We start from the raw sequence: 21,048 nt of genomic DNA, 5'->3' as shown, positions 1-21,048 counted from the left end.
GATGGCTGAATTGTTAGTGTGTACGCGCTGTATCATGAGGTCTGTCATTGAGTCAACTGGCGTGGTTTCGATTCCCTGGTTGTACGTGACAAGGAGAAGGGTCGCCTGTCCAACCCTGTGGGTTTTCTCCGGGTCCTCTGGTTTCCTCTCACTGCTAAAGACCCAAGCCTGAAAACAAATTATTGAAATAAAATTGTACCATATGTTAGTCTCGAATTGACGTAGTCCGTGTCGAGTGGATGTTAAACCCCATTTTTCTCTCTCTCTCTCTCTCCTCTCTGCGGTTTCAATAAATAATGATGTTGTTAAATATGGAATCCTAATATCTAATATTTAAGACACAGTGAACACTTTTAAATTCAGTACACCAGGATGTGTACGCTACTTGGCCATCCAACCACCCGCAAATGAAATAAGTATTTGTGTGGTTATGAAGAATTGAGGAAAGAAATCAACCCACGCTTCACTTGAAAGTTTACAGATTATTTCACAGAAAAATTATCATGTTGTATTGTGGATAACATCTCAATGGGATATATTTTCTGCTCTTGAATAATGCAACATCCTTAAGCTATTTTTGACGCAGACACAGAAGTCAGATTTATTTAACAAAAACGTGACATAAAGGAATCCTAAATCACGATTTTTGTCCTCCATTTTGTATTTCTTCTTCTTTGTTAAGTTAAACAATGTTATGCAATCTTGGTGTTTCTTCCCCTAATGATTTTTCTGTTAAAAAGATGGACATACACAATGCATTGTGGTTTGAGGGAATTTTTTGATGCAGAGCGTGTCGTTTCCACCTTCTCTTCATCATTGAATTTAAAAAGGTTTCTTTTACATGCAGCCAACATTTCCCCGATCATTCTTTGTATTCCAACTGACAAGGCTTCTTTCGGGACCTGTGTTTTTTTTTGTGCCAGGGGGTTAAATGGCTGTATGGTTAGGGCGTGCACGTTGTATCATAAGGTCTATCATTGAATCATCTGGCGTGGTTTTAAATCCCCAGTTGTACGTGACAAGGAGTAGGGTTGCCTGTCCAACCTCGTGGGTTTTCTCTGGGTCCTCCGGTTTCCTTCCACTGCTAAGGACCCCTATGCGCAAACAAATTATTGAAATAAAATTGAACCATATGTTAGTCCCGAATGACCTAATGTCATGTTAAACCCCATCTGACCAACTAGACAATGTTCCTTGCTAGGCCCTCTGTCCTGCATTACTGAGGTGGTGATCGCATGCTGGAAAATCCCACGGAGCCTTCTCGGCCCAGATCCTAGATCACAAGTTAGTGATGCAGCACCCACTCATGGAACAACTGTAGGTGTCTTCTTTTTTGGGGGGGTGTTTATGAATGGTATCTGTTATACCACAGCCAATGGATGGTTATAATATTTTTATTCCCTATGAAGGTGGTATACCTCAGCCAGTGTATGGTTATAATATTTTTATTCCCTATGAAGGTGGTATACCACAGCCAGTGTATGGTTATAATATTTTTATTCCCTATGAAGGTGGTATACCACAGCCAGTGTATGGTTATAATATTTTTATTCCCTATGAAGGTGTTATACCACAGCCAGTGTATGGTTATAATATTTTTATTCCCTATAAAGGTGTTATTATGTTTGGCTCAATCTAAGAATCAACTAAAACATGTTAATATGGTGTAAAATGTCATTTATTAATCATAAAACATATAAATGACAGTAACAAAATTACAATAAAAACATGAACCAAAATTAGCAGTAATTAAAATCCCCCCCCCCCTTACCTATTGATCTGGTTGGGCTAAATTAAAGCCCCAATTTATGACAAACGCATCCGAAACTGCCCCCCCCACACACACCTATTAATTAGGTTGGGCTAAATTAGAGCCCCATTAAAGATACATTATGGGAGATTAGATAAAGAGCTGGCAGTTCTGTACGATAAAAAACATAGTCTCGATTCTCCATTTTTTTATTTGTCAATGAGCATTAAGCAGCAGATAGGATTCTAATCCAGAAATATCGCAGGCTAGCGATGTCATCGAGAGTTGATTATGGTCTGGATAAGTTAATTAATGTCTAATTAATAATTTAGATAACATTTCAGGCCTAAAGAAAGACGTGCAATTGGCAGATTTAGCTCTTGCATAATGTATGTTTAATGACAACACATGCGAAGCTGGAATCAAGCACTTAGAATGACTGGCCCAACAAATTTCCATGAATATTCTCATCTCTTATTATTGCTGATATTTTATAAAAGGAAGGTTGAATAGTAATTGGTCCAGATGGGATGATGGCATATCTGGCAGCGACAATAATTTGACATTGTTCGCGACGGATTGAAGTAAATGTTCATTGACTCTATTTCTATAGCCGGGAATGATTAGTATTCGACGAGTATGGCGTGTGAAGATTATTGAATGTAGAGGAATCTGTGTGAGTAATTAGGTATCGAGTGATTGTAGTATTAATCGTTGTCCGCGTACTATGATAGTACTTGTTCCCATTCTACCGTTTAATGAAAATCTGGACGTCGGACTATTTGATCTTTATGATGCCTTGTAGAATTGATCAACCAGACAGTAAGAAGTTAGAAGAGACTGCTGGTCAAGGAAGACATTTTATAATTCTGATTTTAGTCCATCATCTGATTGTTGTTGGTAACACATTAAATGAAAACTAGTGCGATCACATCCAGAATATTTTCTTAAAAAATGAAATGTAAGGGGGTTTGACCTCTTATTTTTCTGCAGAGAGAGAGAGAGAGAGAGAGAAGAGAGAGAAGAGAGAGAGAGAGAGAGAGACTAACACAACACACAAACTACAGAGAAACCTTGGTTTTTTGTCCCTTCCAAATGACCCGTCCCAAAAGAGAAGATGACATGCTAAAGAAACTGCTGTAGAGAGAGAAATGGGGTTTGATGTCCACTCAACACAAACTATGTAACTTCTGGACTAACATATAGTTAATTTTTATTTCAATAATTCGCTTGCGCGTTGGGGTCTTTAGCTGTGGGAACAAACTGTAGGAACCGGAGAAAACCCACAAAATTGGATAGGCTAACTCACTCCTTGTCACTTATACAACCGGGGAATTGTAACCACCCCAGTTGACTCAATGACAGATCTTATGGTACGAAGAAGGATGAAAAAAATAAAAATAAACTGACACTTCAATCTGTATAATATTATTTGTTTTTACTTTTCTGAAATCACATTGTATTTATTGAAAAAAATTTATTTCAAATGTTCTCTCCCCTCCCCCGGGTAAATTAACTAAAAACAGAAAAACAGACCCGAGTTGACATAAAACACATAAAACTATTAAATCGTGACATTTCTGTTTGTCTTAAACTTTGTATTTTTACAAGTGCTGGCCATGTTTCATAGCTTAGTTGTCTGGCAGGGGAATTTCCTGTCATCTTGGAATCGTGCATCTTTGAGAATTCAGATTGACTCTATTAAATTTACATCTGTAACGAGTATAAAGAATAGCACCAAATTGAGAGACTTTTAGGCTCTTTAATGATTTTAACATTAAGTGATGAATAAATGTTCATGTTTGATCAGCCCAACTGTCAAATTGACGAATGATAAAAACGGGCAGGCATCTAACTCTTAAGCCTATGGTGTACCTTTTAACAGTCTGTGTGATGGTCTCCAGGGGTCGTCGTCCGTGATATCTTAAATAAAGATTGTCTCATTTCAAAAAGCTTTAGTTGGAAACCTTGTGTGTATATCAGATATGGCAAATATTAGACTAGGAATATTTCGGCTATACAAACTTCTTGACTTTTAAAGCTTATAAAAGAATTTGCATGACGATTTGTTTTTATTTCAAATTGCAGTGATTCCCACTCAGATCTAACCTATCCGATAGAAAAACAAATTAAGACAGCAAATTATCAGTGATAAAAGGCAATCAGAATTATCATAAAATTATTATGTCTGCTGTTCATTGTAGAGATACACTGAAACAAATGTGAATGTCTTGACTGATTTCAATGATTAACATTTCAAGCTAAAGCTAAGCAGAGTTAATCATTTTCTTTGGGACAAGATAATCTTGATTCTATCTGATGGAGAGTGATGAAACTTAGTGTGTAGTTTGATTGCTCGATACTTTTGAAAAAAATAAATGTGCGATTAATTAATATGTGTCATCTATTTATTTTGGGATTTCAGCGGGGGACATCAGCCTCACTGTTGGCTTGTTATACTTTTGATGGCTTCCACTCTATGACGTCAAACATTTGATTTTTGAGGGTTTGTTCACTCGACACACACTAGATAATTTTGGGACTAACATATGGTTCAATTTTATTTCATTAAATCACTCGCGCGTAGGGTCTTTAGCAGTGGGAGGAAACCAGATAATACTCACGAGGTTGGACAGGCAACCCTACTCCGTGTCAGGTACAACCAAGGAATGTTTAATCATTACTAGATGTGTTGCCCTTGCCATGCTCCATCACTTAAAGATAAGAGGGTTGGATTGCCGAATGGTTAGTACGCGCGCGCTGTATCATACGGTCTGTCAAGGAGTAGTGTTGTCCTGTCCAACCTCATGGGTTTTCTTCGGGTCCTCCGGTTTTCTCCCACTGTTAAAGACGCCTATGCGCAAGCGAATTATTGAAATAAAATTAAAAGCCATATGTTAGTCCCGAAATGACCTAGTTTGTGTCGAGTGGATGTTAAACCCCTTTCTCTCTTTCTCTCTCTCTCACTTAAAGATACATTATGGAAGATTAGATAAAGAGCTGGTAGTTCTAACTAATATAGTTAAAAACTAGATTATGTGAAAATTTCCTTCAAATTGCTTCACTCTTTGTAGCCTCGATTGTCATCATTAGCACTGTCACGATAATTAACAATGTATCGATTATCCATTTTTGCGTTTAATCATCAACAGACGTTTAACAGCAGATCGAACAGATACGATGGCATCGAGAGTTGATTATGGTCTTTTCATGTTAAACTTACATTATGCAAGAGCTAAATCTGTCTATTGCAGGTCTTTCTTTAGGCCTGAAATGTTATCTAAATTATTAATTAGACATTAATTAACTTATCCAAACCATAATGAACTCTAGATGGCATCGCTAGCCTGCGATCTTTAGTGGATTGTGATCCGATTTACTGCATAACTTTCCTTCTCGATTAAACGATTAAATGGATAATCGAGACTATGCTGTTTAACGTACTGACTTTAGTAATGATGACCGAGGCTAGGCAGAAATTTCATTTGTCTAGTTCTCGGTTCATAGTGGATCAATTTGAATGAAATTTTCAGCAAATTGCCTTTACGTTATCTAGTTTTTAATTACTATAGTGAGAACTGCCAACTCGTTATCGAATCTCCCATAATGTATCTTTAATAAATGTCTAATTAATAGTTTATATAACATTTCAGTTCTAAAGATAGACCTGCAGAGTTACCTCTTGCATAATGCATATATATATAACTTGGCTTCTTTTACCAACGAGATGTTAACGAAAATGCTTCGCTGCCTTCTGAATACCTTTGCCATGAATCATCTTTTAAAAAATCTTCATTGAACCAAATTTACATTGAAATCTTCATTGAGCCAAATTTACATTGATCTCAATGAAATGAAAGGAAATGGGGGTTTAGCATCCTACAAGTCGATCGCAATCGAACATATTTTCTCTTTTTGGTAATGGAGTCCTGATATCCAATGCAAAATATAAATAGATTAATTTATGATTTAATCAAATTGTCGTCATTCTATAGATATTTAGTTGCTAGCGTGTGGGCTTTACTTGCATTTCAGACATAGTTTTTTTGGTTTTTTTCTTAAAGGTCATTGATGAGTAGCGAAACTGAATATCTATAAAATGTCTGTCATGAATAATTAATATTTAAGAAAAAAAAATAAAGATTTTATCTTATTTTTCTGTGCTAGACTCGGTGACATTTAAACATATTCCCAAACGTTGATAAGGCTAAAGATTAAATTCTTTTGTCATCATTTTAAGAGTTTGATTCCGATGTTAACTGCAATATTGTAAAAGTTGAATCTCTCTGTCTAAAATGTTTCAGTGGCAATCAGTATTTACCAAGACATGGTGAATTGTAGCATATTCTGTTAACCCCATCAGTGTAGAAAGTATTGAGAATCCCATATAATTGTGTCCTGTGTATTCCCTAAATTTGTGTCCTGTGTATTCCCTAGAGTTGTGTCCTGTGTATTTCCTAGAGTTGTGTCCCGTGTATTCCCTAGAGTTGTGTCCCGTGTATTTCCTGGAGTTGTGTCCTGTGTGTTTCCTAGAGTTGTGTCCCATGTATTCCCTAGAGTTGTGTCCTGTGTATTGCCTAGAGTTGTGTCCTGTGTATTGCCTAGAGTTGTGTATTCCTTAGAATCGTATCCTGTGTATTGCCTAGAGTTGTGTCCTGTGTATTCCCTAGAGTTGTGTATTCCTTAGAATCGTATCCTGTGTATTTCCTAGAGTTGTGTCCTGTGTATTCCCTAGAGTTGTGTATTCCTTAGAATCGTATCCTGTGTATTTCCTAGAGTTGTGTCCTGTGTATTCCCTAGAGTTGTGTATTCCTTAGAATCTTATCCTGTGTATTGCCTAGAGTTGTGTCCTGTGTATTCCCTAGAGTTGTGTATTCCTTAGAATCGTATCCTGTGTATTTCCTAAAGTTGTGTCCTGTGTATTCCATAGAATTTTGCCCCATGTATTTCCAGAATTTGTTGTTAAAGGAAATGATCCATCTTTTTTTATATTCTAACACGAGAGAGTGATGAAGGGATCAACATTTTGAAAAAATTCTTGACGTCTCCCTTTAAGTGAGAATTGCTACTGCTTATTCTGCAAATGACATTACCAAGAAAATATTTATTTATTCAGTGTGAAATTGGAATGCCGAGGCATCTAGAAATTATTTAAAATGTAATTCAAGTAGCCGTTATAGTTGTACGTCATTTTTATATTTTTATAAAATTCAGCCATCTCCTTTGAGGTTGAGATTCTTTGGTTAATGCATACTTCTATAAGACAAGATCAGATATTTTAGAGAGGCTGTCAGTTTGTAAAAAGTTGACCTGTCAGTGTTATCTCTCATTGCAATTTTAAAAAAGGTCAAAACTTCACCTTTGAGGAGGAATTCTCTGGTTGATATGTCTAGTGGTTTGGATGGTATGAAAGACCTAGGTGGGCACATAAAAAAAAAACTTTGGCGTTTGGAAATCGATTGGTGAAGATGCTGCATTCCGGGCAAAAATTTCCTAATAACACACTGTATGACATCTGGTTGGTACACTAAGTGGGTAAGACGCTGGGTCGCTAGCCTGGAGGTCGGGTGTTCGATCCCTACATTGGCCGAGAAAGTTCATCCAGATTTTCCGGCGTGGTTTCCCCTAGTCAGTGATGCAGGACGGAGGGCCTGACAAGGACAGCTGTCTAGTCCTGCGGATGGTATGAAAAACCAAGGTCCCGTGCACGTGCACGTAAAAGATCACTTGGCAGTTGGAATTCGATATAAGAGTAGGCCATAGTGCCCCTGCCCGGGCAAAATTCCCTTCATCACACACTTTATGCCCGTCTTCATTAGCCCAGTATAGGAGCAGAACAGTAGGACGTTAAACCCCATTTCATTTCATTTCTGGTTGGTACAGAACAGTAGGGTGTTAAACACCTTTTTATTTCATTTCATTGCTGTAGTCATTAAATCCATTGATTACCCATTATTGACGCCAATAAATAATTTACGTAATTTTTTCCCCAATGAAATAATGTCAATTTTCACCACAGGTATTAATACCTGGATCTATTTTTGACAAATAATTAGGTAAACAAGAAAATAAGCGATTAATTATAAATTTAATTAAAATGTACTACGGTAGTCAGACAAAACATCCTTTTCCTTAAAAGATTACTAATTCTTAATGTACTTAAAATAATAGTTATAAAAAAAAAAGGATTTCCGAATGTTTTAATGTAATCTAATTAATTCTATGAAAATATGTTTTTTGTTTTTTTTGTGGCTGGTATTTTTTTTTCTTATTAAAAGAGTTTTGAATGAGGCTTTCAGACAGATATTTTTTTTATATCCAATACCAGCACACATTGCATGCTGAGAGTAATGAACTCCAGTTTTCCTAAAGGATATAATGACAGTTGAAAGATTATAAAAAATGTTTTAAAATAGATGGACTCTTATTCTCCAAGTTTCAAGAGGTAATGGAAAAATCACAATAATTAATAGCTTAATTCCGACAGAGAAGAGCGGGAGAGGGAGGGAGTTGGTCAGCGAGCAGAGGGGGGGGGGACTGAGGGAGAGGGAGTTGGTGAGCGACGGATTTAAAATTTGCACTTTAGATCATAAGGTCTTGACAAGACAAGGAGTGGGCAATATATTTTGTTATTTCTCTGAGCTTTCAGGTTTCCTCCCACTGCTATAAAGACCCCTACACATAGGCCTAAGTTAGTCCCGAAATAAATGACCTAGTTTGTTTTGAGTGGACGTTAAATCCCATTTCTCGCTCAGTGTGTATCTTTAAAACAATATATTGACAAAAGTAACAGTTTCAGACAGTTCGATTTTAATAAAGTGCCTCGTACCCTTTTATATGTACAAAAGAAATTGTTTATTTATGATAAGCATTAAGAGGACCTTCCTCATGAAATCTAAAGGGATATTGTTTATTTATAATAAGCATTAGGAGGACCTTTCTCACGAAATCTAAAGGGAAATTGTTTATTTATAATAAGCATTAGGAGGACCTTCCTCTCGAAATCTAAAGGGAATAGACTGCTATTTATTATATTGAAGCAGTATTTTTATCGATATTGCACAAACAGAACATAAACACAGCATTTCTTGTTTGTTTAAAGCACTAGTGAACGAGAACCCAGTGGGAATTGACTCATAAATATTTTATCTGGCTATACTAGTAGAGGAATAGCTGGAAGCGACTTCGAGTCGAAAATCCCTATAGTCGGTGTTTTTACTATCTGCAATCATGGATATAATCTGAGATACGGTGATAGGGTCAGTATGTTACATCTCCCAGCTACAATCTCTAGACAATGACCACAGATTACTGGAATTCATGGTTACAAGTGGACGCTGAAATTACCTTTTAAACGGTCAGTTATTGCTGCAAGTCAGCGGGTTGCCCGAAAGTGCCTGAAAGGTTCTGGCAAACTGACTATAAATTCTCTCGTTGCCACGATGAGACAGATATTGGAGTGAATCGTTACACTAACTAAAAACACGATTCTAGCAGAGTATTGATTATAATAGCCAGTATTGACAGTGGATTCACATTTGTTTTACGCTATATCTAAAATGGTTTGTTGGAGAATGGTGGAATAATACGATCGTGTTACTGACAGACTCTAAAACCACTGTTATTTCAACTCTTATTAGCTAGTTTGTAGACTTGCTTATCGTAGTCTCTCAGATATATATTAATTGGTTAGAGTTGTGGAGAAATAAGGACTCGTGTGTGAGGAAGGTGACTGGTTTCTCAAGTTCTCCTGCTATTAATTTTATCAGAAAGATTGGAAATAACGGGGATTAATGTGGGCCTAGTATTCCAATACAGCCTTAAGTCAACATCATCAAAATGGTTTGACACGAGAATGTGATTATTACTATGACATTAGAAAAGCAGAAAGAGCGTTAATGTCTGGATTGTTTATACTAGAGTCTCAGACGTGCAGGACGTATAACCAACCAAAGTGTAGTCATATTGATTTGTTCAGTCCGTCCATTATTTGCCATTACTTGCATGACTTAATGGCGTGACGCTATGATTCAATTTCATTAATTCACGTGTGGCAACGTTGTTGCAATTTACAGTAATGGTTGTAGGACAGGTATATTTGAATGACACTAGAAAACTTAATGTAGTATATACATTCGTCAACGTGTGCTGCGAGACTTTGGTCACAGTTAAACAGGAGCCGTGATCCAACTACCATGTGAAATGGAATCGGGAGAAATCGTGCGCCAGATTAGTCGTTATATAGTTTGTGTTCACAGTGAATGAAAACATTTTATTATTCTTTATATCAGAAGAGTTGGAAGATAAATATAAATTCACCAAACATATCTGAATTCATATATTTCACTGATGCTTTTTAACATTTGTAACAAGATGCCATTTTTCACCTTACTAACGGTTAACATCACTTCATCACTAAAACAAATGCGAAAGTTTTGTAGCGGTTTTTCCACTATGTTGTACATAGGTATTATTTTGTATATGATCTGTGATTTAACTAATGCCTGCTATGAATTTCCACCAGGAATACCAGACCCATGTGAGGGAGAAGTCTGTACCTATGGTGCCAAATGTATTCCTTCCATTGATGGTTCTTCACATCGTTGTGTCTGTCCAGATCGATGCGATACGTTTGGGGACAGTTTGGGCAGCACCCCCGTCTGTGGTAGCAATGGAATAGATTATAGTAACATGTGTGAATTACATCGAGCCGCTTGCAACAGCATGAAGGAAATCCGAGTCAAATACTACGGAAAGTGTGGTATGTGTTATACTTTTAGTTCTTTTTTGGTTTTTTTTGTTTTTATTAAATTATTTATGTTTTGTTTTTATTATTTTCTTTTAATATATTTTAACTCAGGTAAGAAACAGGTTGCAGAATAGGTTTTTGTTTTGTTTTTTTTTGTTTTTTTATTTATTTCCTATTTCTATGTTAGAAATAGGGTAAGAAACAGGTAGGTGAACCAGTTTTTTAGTTTTATTTTAATTTATTTATTTTTTTGTTTTCTACTTATTTGAACTTTGGTTAGACACAGGTTACTATTTCAGGTGTGCATCGGATTTTGATTTGTGAACTTTGATCTGAATTTTTCTCTTTAATGATACACACTAAGTACAGAATAAGTAATATTATTAAAATGATTGGTATTTCCTGTGAAGACTTTTGTAGTGTTACTTTTCTAATATACATTTTACATTGATAGCACATTAAGATCTACATCAAAATATATAACCTATAGCACATAAAAATATACATTTGTAGTGCATTAAAATATACATTTTACATTGATCACACGCTAAAGATACATCATACATTTTTAGTGCATTAAAATATATATTTTACATTGATAGCACTCTAAAAGATGCATCAAAATATATAATTGTAGCTCATTAAAAGATACATTTTTAGTGCATTAAAATATACATTTTTAGCACACTAGAAGAGTAATTCTCTTTTGTAGAATTTAAACAGATTTAGGTCTGTACTTTCTATTATTTCAAAAGTTGACTGGCTCAACCACCATTAAATCCTGCTCTCTCTGTATCACCTCTGGAGCAGTAGAGAAAGCGAGACATTGTTCCAAGTAATACTCAAATCATTTGATTTGCGTTCTATATAACCTGTGTATGTCATTCATGAAATTAGGTGGACCCTTATTAATTATTGTACCACAATCTCCAATTTTATAAATGGCTTTTTGGTCTATTAATTCTGGGCGGGTGGGGGGCCAATTGGTAAACATAGTATCATAAGGTCTGTCATTGAGTCAACTGGCATAGTATGTGACAAGGTGTAGGGTCGATGTCCAACCACGTGGGTTTTCGCCAGTTTCCTCCCACTGCTAAAGACCATTACGCGCAAGCGAATTAATGGAATGAAAAATTAAACCATATGTTAGTCCCAAAATTACCTATTTTGTTACATTGGATATGCATCATCCAATGGGGCGCTGTCAATTTTCTAAATGATTATTACCTGTGGTTTAAACAGTTTACTTGTTCCAATGGGGAGCCAAAAATTGCTATCAAGGCCTATCACCTGTGGTTTTTAGGTATTATTTGCTCCAATGAGATGGCTTCAATTGCTATCAAACATTATCACATGTGTTTTTAAGATGTTATTTGCTCCAATGGAATGACTCCCAATTGCTATCAAAACCTATTACATGTGTGTTTTTTTAAGTATTGTTATTTGCTCCAATGGGACGGCTTCAATTGCCACAAGACTTATCACCTGTAGTTTTTTGCGATGTTATTTGCTCTGGTGCGATGGCTTCAATTGCCACAAGGCCTATCACATGCGTTTTTTAGATATTATTTGCTCCAGTGCGATGACTTCAATTGCCACAAGACCTATAAACTGTGGTTTTTGCAATGTTATGTGTTCTAGTATTTGTGTAAATATTGATATTTCATCTGTATGATAACCTTGACGAGTTGTAGACACGTTAATAATTAATTAACACCTGTATAGATTATTCAGGTAGATTCCAGGTAATATCAACCTACACAATCAATCAACATTCACTTCATTTTCATCATCTTACTCTCATCACGGACATAGACCACTAAAGTAGATATGAGAGGGAGAGAGAGAGAGAGAGAGAGGGGGGGAGAGAGAGAGAGAGAGAGAGAGACACACACACACACACACACACACACCCACACACACAAACTAGGTCATTTCGGGACTAATTTATAGTACAATTTTATTTTAAAAATTTGCTTATGCATTGGGGTAATAGTGAAAGGTACCCACAAGGTCAGGCAGGCAACCCTACTCCTTGTCATGTACAAGCACAGGATGAGAACCATGCCACTAGATTGAGGATTTGGAACACAGATTTTGAAATGTGACAAACTATAAAAGGAAATTTGTTTTTTAGTTGACGATTTTGATGCTGGAGATGCTTAAAATTTGACCATTTAAAGACTACTGAGAGGAGGGTAGAGGGTAGCACAAGCCACCTCCACCCCTCCACCCCCACCAACACACACACACACACCCACCCACACCCAATCCCCAATCCTTTCCTTCATTTTATATAATCTAACCATAATCTATTCATTCACAGGGGGTTAGATGGCCGAGTGGTTAGCGCATGCGGGTTGTATCATAAGGTCTGTCATTGCGTCAACTGACGTGGTTTCAATTCCCCAGTTGTATGTGACAAGGAATAGGGTCACCTGACCATCCTCATGGATTTCTTCAGACTTCCTCCCACTTCTAAAAACCCCTATGCACAAGCGAATTCTTGAAATAAAATTGAACCATATTTGGTAGTCCCAAAATGACCTAGTTTGTGTTGAGTGGAATTTAAACCCATCTCTCTCTCTCCCCCCCTCTCTCTCTCTCTCGCTCACTATCTCTTCATTCACATCTGCATAAAAAAAACAAGTACAATAGTACATTTTGACCCAAGAACCGAGCATGACATCATCTCACATACTTTGTAATTGTGATTTCATATCAAAAATCAAGGCCCGTCAATTCTCCAAGGAACAGGCTATCCAAGTGTCATGTCATGGCAATTGTATTTCGATGCAAGAAATGATAACTTTGCATGTCTGAATGTAGAAGGCGTTTGGAAAATGACAACTCCAATTATTCACAATAAATTTCTTCCATACAAAAGTTGCGTGAGAATTATTCAAATGTGGAAAAATCATTGATTTGAGTTTGAATTTAGTTTGGGTTTTGTACATGGTAATTTGCTGTTGAGTTATTGAAGGGAAATGAAATGAAATGAAATGGAGTTTAACGTCCTACTGTTCTGCTCCTAACCTGGGCTAATGAAGACGGGATTTATTGAAGGGAGAAAGTATGTAATTTCAAAATCATTTTGACCCCATCCAAATTCCCATAAAGGTTTATGTTCCAAGATTAAGTAAACTGAAAATTTAGAAGCTTAAAGATACATTATGGAAGATTAGATAAAGAGCTGGCAGTTCTCACTATAATAGTTAAGACCCAGATAATGTAAAGAGAATTTGCTGAGCCATGGAAGTGCTTGCTTGATCAGGTTTTTGTACGAGAAATTTCCTCAGGGTTACCTTACATGGTTTCTCCCTGTCATGAAGCTTGATGGAGGACCTGGCAATACCAATCATCTATTGTTTGGATGGGATGATAAAGTATGGTCCTATTTACATGTTGGTGTGCACGTCAAAGATCCCTTAACATATGTCCTTCCTAGTAGGACTATGTTAAAACCCATTTCATTTCTTTAACTATGGAGACTATTGTCTGTTTTAATCAAAATGGTCAAACTTTCCTTATTAGCTGCGTAAAAGACTGATTAATAGTTTGATTTGTTCCTTTTCGATTAATCTTGCTATTTGAAGAACCGAGAGAGCTATTTCTGTCTTTACATTTGTGTTATTTTTGTTGGTTATTCTAAGAATTTTCGTGACAAGGAGTAGGGTCGCCTGTCCAACCTCGTGGGTTTTCTCTGTGTCCTCCAATTTCCTCCCACTGCTAAAGACCCCTACGCGCAAGCAAATTATTGAAATAAAATTAAACCATGTGTTAGTCCCAAAATGACCTGGTTTGTGTCGAAATATCAAATAAATCGCGACAACTTGAATATTTTTAGTTGAATTTCCGTCGATATAATGGTACGTAAAGTAGAGAATATTGATTAGCAATCGTAACTTGACATATTTCTCATTAATAAGATAATTACAAAATACTCTACTAGTGTCAATGAGTGCAGATAACATTTTCATTTTCAACTCGATTATATTGGTGGTGGGGGTGGGGGCCGAATGATTATAGCGTGTGCGTTGTATTATAAGGTCTTTCAACTGGTGTGGTTTCGATTCCCCAGTTGTACGTGACAAGGAGTAAGATTGCCTGTCCATTCTTATGGGTTTTCTCCCACTGCTAAAGACCCTACATGAAAGCAAATTGTTGAAATAAAATTGAACCATATGTTAGTCCCGAAATGACCTAGTTTGTGTCACATAATATTTTCTCCAGATATTTGGTATGGATTTATTCGAAACTGTGATCCAAATCATTTCTTGTATATTATCAGTTGAACGTCAATTAGAAGACGAGAATATCTTATTATGGATAAAAACTGTCAAATCATAATTTTACAATCCCTTTTACTCATCTGTTATATTTCAAATCTTGACCATATTTGATATAAACCATACTTTGTGTTAAATACGGTACCTATTGTATTTCGGTTCTATCACTACGGGTGTGGGGAAGGTACGAAGGATCGATATTGACTCGTGAGTTTTTCTCGAGATCCTCTGTTTTCTCCCACACTGTTTTTTTCTTAATCAATTTTAAGATCATCAAAATAACATTTGTTATCATTAGCCCAGATGGTGAAACAGTCAACCGTTTAGTTTTTTATAGTTCAAAATTTTGTTTTACTTGTCTTTACTACACTAAGATCTCGGAGAGCTGTTATATAACCCGTGTTCTGGATGAGGTGAATGATAAGCCAATGAAACGGTCTTTCACATGAGGTGCACGGAACTGTGGGTAACCCACTAGAAACAGCAACGCTGATTGGTTAATCAAGTGTCTGATGTCATAGGGTCAAAATTGCGGCGAGTTTCTAACTTGAACTTTGGATAACCCACTAGAAACATCAACGCTTATTGGTTAATCAAATATCGGATGTCATAGGGCCAAAAGCCACTTGTATGACTTCTGACGCGACCTTCCACTACAACCGGTCAGATCTGGATGTATAAAAAAAAACAGAACGAAATATAGATCTGGGTCCTGTTTCTTGAAATCTTAACTAAAGATAAAATCCAAATTTTAGTAGATACTTCAATTTTGATTGGCTAAGCACTACAATCTGTCTAATATTATCCAATCAAATTACTAAAATTTGAATTTTATCTTAGTTAAAATTTCGTGAAACAGGCCCCAGTATTTTAATCCGATTGCTAAAATGGTAGGATGTTAAATCCTCACGAGTTTGTTTCATTATAGAAATAAAAAATCGGCACATTGTAAAGGAATGTAAAATCACTGTATAACAAATCATCTGGATGAAGTATAAATGTCATGGTCTATAATCACAACTGACTGTTATATTCATGGTTTTTTCCCTGTATTATTTATTTCTTGACTTCTTATAATTTTGGGGATCACGTGGCTAAGTGGGTAAGACGCTGGCTCGCTAGCCTGGAGGTTGGGTGTTCGATCCCTGCATTGGCCGAGAAAGTTCATCCAGATTTTCCGGCGTGGTTCCCACATGTCAGTGATGCAGGACGGAGGGCCTGACATGGACAGCTGTCTAGTCCTTCGGATGAAACGAAAAACCGAGGTCCTGTGTATATATTGGAATGCATGTAAAAGTTCCCCTGGCAGTTGGAATTCGATATAAGAAATGGCAATAGTGCCGCTGCTCGGGCAAAATTTCCCTCATAGCACACTGTATGGCGTATGCCCGTCTTCATTAGCCCAGTTTAGGAGCAGAACAGTAGGACGTCAAACCCCATTTCATTTCATTTCATTTCTTATAATCTTTTTAAAAAGGGTTTTTGGATGGCCAAATGGTTAGCATGTGCGCGTTACATCATAAGGTCTGTCATTGAGTCAACTGGCTTGGTAGTGATACAGTCCGGTTGTCGCCCGTCCAACCTTGTGGGTTTTCAGCAGGTCCTCCGGTTTCCTTACACTGCTAAAAGACCCTTTACCCACAAGTGAATTATTGAATACAATTGAACCATATGTTAGTCTCGAAATGACCTAGTTTGTGTCGAGTGAAGTTAAACCCCATTTCTCTCTCTGTCTCTCTCTTTGATGAGCCACATGACAGACTCAGGAGCAAGTTGGCCAGTTATAATGTTCTCAATTTAGTATCCTTCTCTAGCAATACAGTTCCGGATCAAGTTCCGATGGATTACCATCTTCCAGTAAATGCCACTCAGTCATGTAGCATATTTTTATTTATTAAAAAAAATTCTTCTGAAACTAATCATTTTCTATATGTAAAAAACTCCACATCCTTTCAAACCATAGCTGCCAACAGTTATAAAATTATATTCGGGATATTTCATACAACTTCCTGTAGAGTTTTCACAACTTCCACAGCAAATGAAATGGTTTTTCATCTTCAATAAAAGTAAGCAAGCTGAAATTCTCAAGTGGTATTTGGTAGTATTTTTCTTGTCAGTAATTGCTACATGCATTTGATTTGCAGATGTTTGCGTTATGAATTCTGCTATTTCAGCTATAAAAATATTGTTTTGTAGTGCGTGATCAAATTGTGTCGGTAAAATATAATTCTATTAGCGAGAAAGATTTTTTTCTTCTGTACTCTGAACAGATAGCAGTAAATGCCACACGTACAGTTTATTGTGATGATAGAAAACAGTTAGCCCTCTTATAATTTAATAATATTCGTTTATTTCATTTTCAATGTCTGTACTCGAGAAGCTGTGTAATTTAACCTATTTCCAGCTGTTTTTTTTTCCAAAAGACTCTTGTTAAAAACCCTATTATACTAAAATGTGACATATGTAGCCATTCATTTGTTATATATCTATCGTTATACCCAACAACAGTTTTAAGACTGAAATTGGAGTTGATTTTTTTTATTCTTGTTAACATTAAATTCATCTTCCTTGTCATTAATAAATGTCATCGTTAACCAGAGTTCTTTTGGACGCAGGGGAAATGTTATTAGTGTAGCCTGGAAACACAAGTGGGGTTTTGAAATGAAATAACATTTCTTTTCTAAAACAATAAGATTATATACATTATGGCAATTATCTGTTTTTAAATTTTTTTAATTGGGTGTTAAATACATATCTATATTTCGTTGTTGTTTTTTTTTTATATTTCCGATGGTGCAGGGGAAACATTAGTGTAGCCCGGAAATCACAAATATGAAAGTTCTTAGCATTATGGGTTTTTAAATGAAATATCAGTTCTTTTTTTAAAACAATAAGATTATGTCTAATGTGTCAATTACTTGTTTTTATGCCTGAATATGTTTTTGATATCAGGCAATCTGATTAGAATACAGATCTATATATCATTTCGGTTTTTTATACTTTCGATGGCCTGACCAGTTGTAGTGAGAGATCGTGACAGGGGTAATACAAGCAGCTTTTGATCCTATAACGTCAGACATTTGATTAACCAGTCAGCGTTTATGTTTCTAGTAGCATACCCACAGTTCCGTGCATCGCACTTCAAAAACTCGCTGCAACAGACTGTTTCATTGGCTAATCTCTCACAACAACCTGAACGCGAGTTATATAACAACTCTTCCAGATCCTAGTGTAGTAAATACAAGTAAAACGAAATTTTGAACTATAAAAGATGGGATTTGTGTTTTAATTATTAGATTGATATACCAATAAGAATTGCACTAATTACCTGTTTTTGTATCAGACATTTGGGTCACCTGTCCAACCTCGTGGGTTTTCTCCGCGTCCTCCGGTTTCCTTCCCCTGCTAAAAGCCCCCTACGCATAAGCGAATTATTGAAGTAAAATTAAACCATATGTTAGTCCCGAAATAACCTAGTTTGTGTCGAGTGGACGTTAAACCCCATTTCTCTCTCTCTCTCTGTTTTAGTCGCGTGTTATATATAATGGATATGCTGTCTGACTTAATAACAGCTGGTTCGAGTAAATTTGTTTTCATAAATTTCCCATTAATTGTCTCCCCTATTTGTTGCGTGATCAGAACCTAGGTTTAATCTGGTTATAACAGAAATAGTTCGATTTAGTCGGATATGTCTAAATCTTAAAGGGGCTGAGGTTTTTTCTGGCAGAGAGAGGCAGGGTTAACATCCACTAATTAGGTCATTTTGGGACTAACATGGTTCTATTTTATTTCATTAATTCGCTTGTGCGTAGGGGTCGTTAGCAGTGGGACGAAACCGGAGGACCTGGAGAAAACCCACATGGTTGAACAGGTGTTTTTTTCTGGGTACTCTGCTTTCTTCTCCCTTGCACAAACAAATTAATGCAATAAAGTTGCCAGAGGTGCAAGACAGAGGTTCTGGCATGGAACAGTGTCTAGTTTTTTGGATAAGGCAAAAAACTATAGTTCTGTGTTTGTCTTAGTGTGTACATAAAGCAACCATTATCAGTTGAAATTTGAGATAAGATTAGGCTTTAGTGCCACTGCCTTCGCAAAATTTATTTCATAGCATATGTCCATTTTCCTTAGCTAGGTGCAGAAAACTTGGCCGTTAAATCCTATATTATTTACAGGGGGGGTTGGATGGCCGAATGGTTAGCACGCGCGCGCTGTATCATAAAGTCTGTCATTGAGTTAACTGGAAGGGTTTCAATTCCCCGGTTGTACGTGACAAGGAGTAGGGTCGCCTGTCCATCCTCGTGGGTTTTCTCCGGGTCCCACTGCTAAAAAACCCTATGCGCAAGCAAATTATTGAAATAAAATTGAACCGTGTGTTAGTCCCCAAATGACCTAGTTTGTGTCGAGTGGACGTTAAACCCCATTTACCTCTCTCTCCCTATATTATTTACATTGATGTCATTTACAGTATTAAGAATATTGAACTGGACCTGTAATAAGTGATCAGATTATAGTTGAAGTGCTCAGCTGCAGGAAGTGAACGCTAATGATGTACGTTCCTAGTTAATTGATATGGAGTAATGCTCTTGATAACTAGACAATATATCACAAGATATCTCTATAGCCCTTGTTCCATTCAATAATAGCTCTTACATATCGCCAACCTAGATACTACCATTATTTAATTGGCATATTACATGAACATGATGCTTCAATTTCCTCCGATTTATCGTTTAGACAATATATGGCAAGATATTTCTATAGCCTATCACAACTCTTACACATCACCAGCGTATACCCCATACACGGTACTACCGTTATTTAATTGGCATATTACATGAACACCATGCTTCAATTTCCCTGAATTTATCATTTAATAATGAGAATAGAGAGACATCTTGAGTGTAAAGTTATTGGATGTATTCCATCGTTATTATACTGTTGAATATAATACTGGTATTATTATCCTTGGCACATAACAGATGGATCCGTAATTTGTGAGATTTTGAGTCCGGTGAAAGTATGTTCGTCGCCAAACAGTTTTGTATACATTGTTTTCGATTTTGATAGCCTCCTTTGTCATGCTATTAGTTTTTCTGAAATATTCTGCTATGCACTGGTTAATTGGGCACAATAAAATCGTGAGTCATGGCGTAACGTTATGTGAACATATCTGGTCCAATTGGGAGCTCTGTTTTAAGCGTAATGCTTTTGTAAAGGAGTAAGCCATTAAACAGTCATAATTTGGAACAGAAATTTGCCTTTGTTAAAGCAGTGTTTAGTGGGATTAGGTATAATCAAACGTAAACACTGCGAGGAGTATGAGGTTCCTTGAATATAGCAGCCTTGTTTCCAACTCCACTCTCTGGCTTGAATTTGAGACCGGGGCAGTCCCTATTCTAACTAACTTACATGGCCCTTAATCCAAGGTCATTTCAGAAAGAGAAAGAAATGGGGTTTAACGTCCGCTCGACACAAACCAGGTCATTTTGGGACTAACATATGGTTCAATTTTATTTCAATAATTCTCTTGTGAGCAGGGGTCTTTAGCAGTGGGAGGAAACATGAGGACTCGAGTCAACTAGCGTGGTTTCGAATCCCTGGTTGTACGTGACAAGGAGTATGGTCGCCTGTCCAACCTCGTGGGTTTTCTCCGGGTCCTCCGGTTTCCTCCCACTTCGGGACTAACACATGGTTCAATTTTATTTAATTAATTCGCTTGCGTGTAGGGGTTTTTAGCAGTAGGAGGACACCAGAGGACCCGGAGAAAACCCACGAGCTTGGACAGGTGACCCTACTCCTTGTCCAATACAACCATGGAATCAAAACCACGCCAGACCTTATGATACAGCGCGCACACGCTAACTATTCAGCCATCCAACCTCCCCTTTTTAAAACCGAAACTGAAAACCAGAATATTTTTTTATATATGGCCTGACCTTTATTTCTGTGTCTCTCTGTAAATACCATAATCTTAAACACTGAATATCCAGTCACCATATATATTACTCCAGTAATTCTAAGTCAAAATATAATTACTGTAGTTCAGCAAATTGATGGGATTAGATTACCTCGGGGCCAGATCTCTGGAGATAAGTGAACAGTACTTAGAATAGTGGAATACTCTACTGGGAAATGTCTGTAGGTTGATATTGTGTGTGAGATCATTATTAACGGAGAAATATGTTATATTGTTATTCAGTACGCTATTCTGACCCCTGTTGGCAATCGTTATTGTAATTTTGTAATGGTTCATTCATCAT

The 21,048-nt window shown here is 36.7% G+C and overlaps 1 protein-coding gene across 1 annotated transcript in view; it reads left to right on the top strand.

The window, feature by feature from the left end:
• LOC126828111 (agrin) overlaps positions 1-21,048 on the top strand; it is a 243,955-nt gene that overhangs the window by 158,311 nt on the left and 64,596 nt on the right. Inside the window, exon 4 of the mRNA XM_056102221.1 lies at positions 10,275-10,511. Coding sequence (XP_055958196.1) covers positions 10,275-10,511 — 237 coding nt within the window. The remainder of the gene's footprint in view (positions 1-10,274; positions 10,512-21,048) is intronic.

The sequence above is a fragment of the Patella vulgata genome, chromosome 7 (genome assembly GCF_932274485.2).
Source record: "Patella vulgata chromosome 7, xgPatVulg1.2, whole genome shotgun sequence".
Classification (NCBI taxonomy): Eukaryota; Metazoa; Mollusca; class Gastropoda; family Patellidae; genus Patella; species Patella vulgata.
Note: the sequence above shows the minus strand (reverse complement) of the source record. Positions and strands in the feature narration are given on the sequence as shown.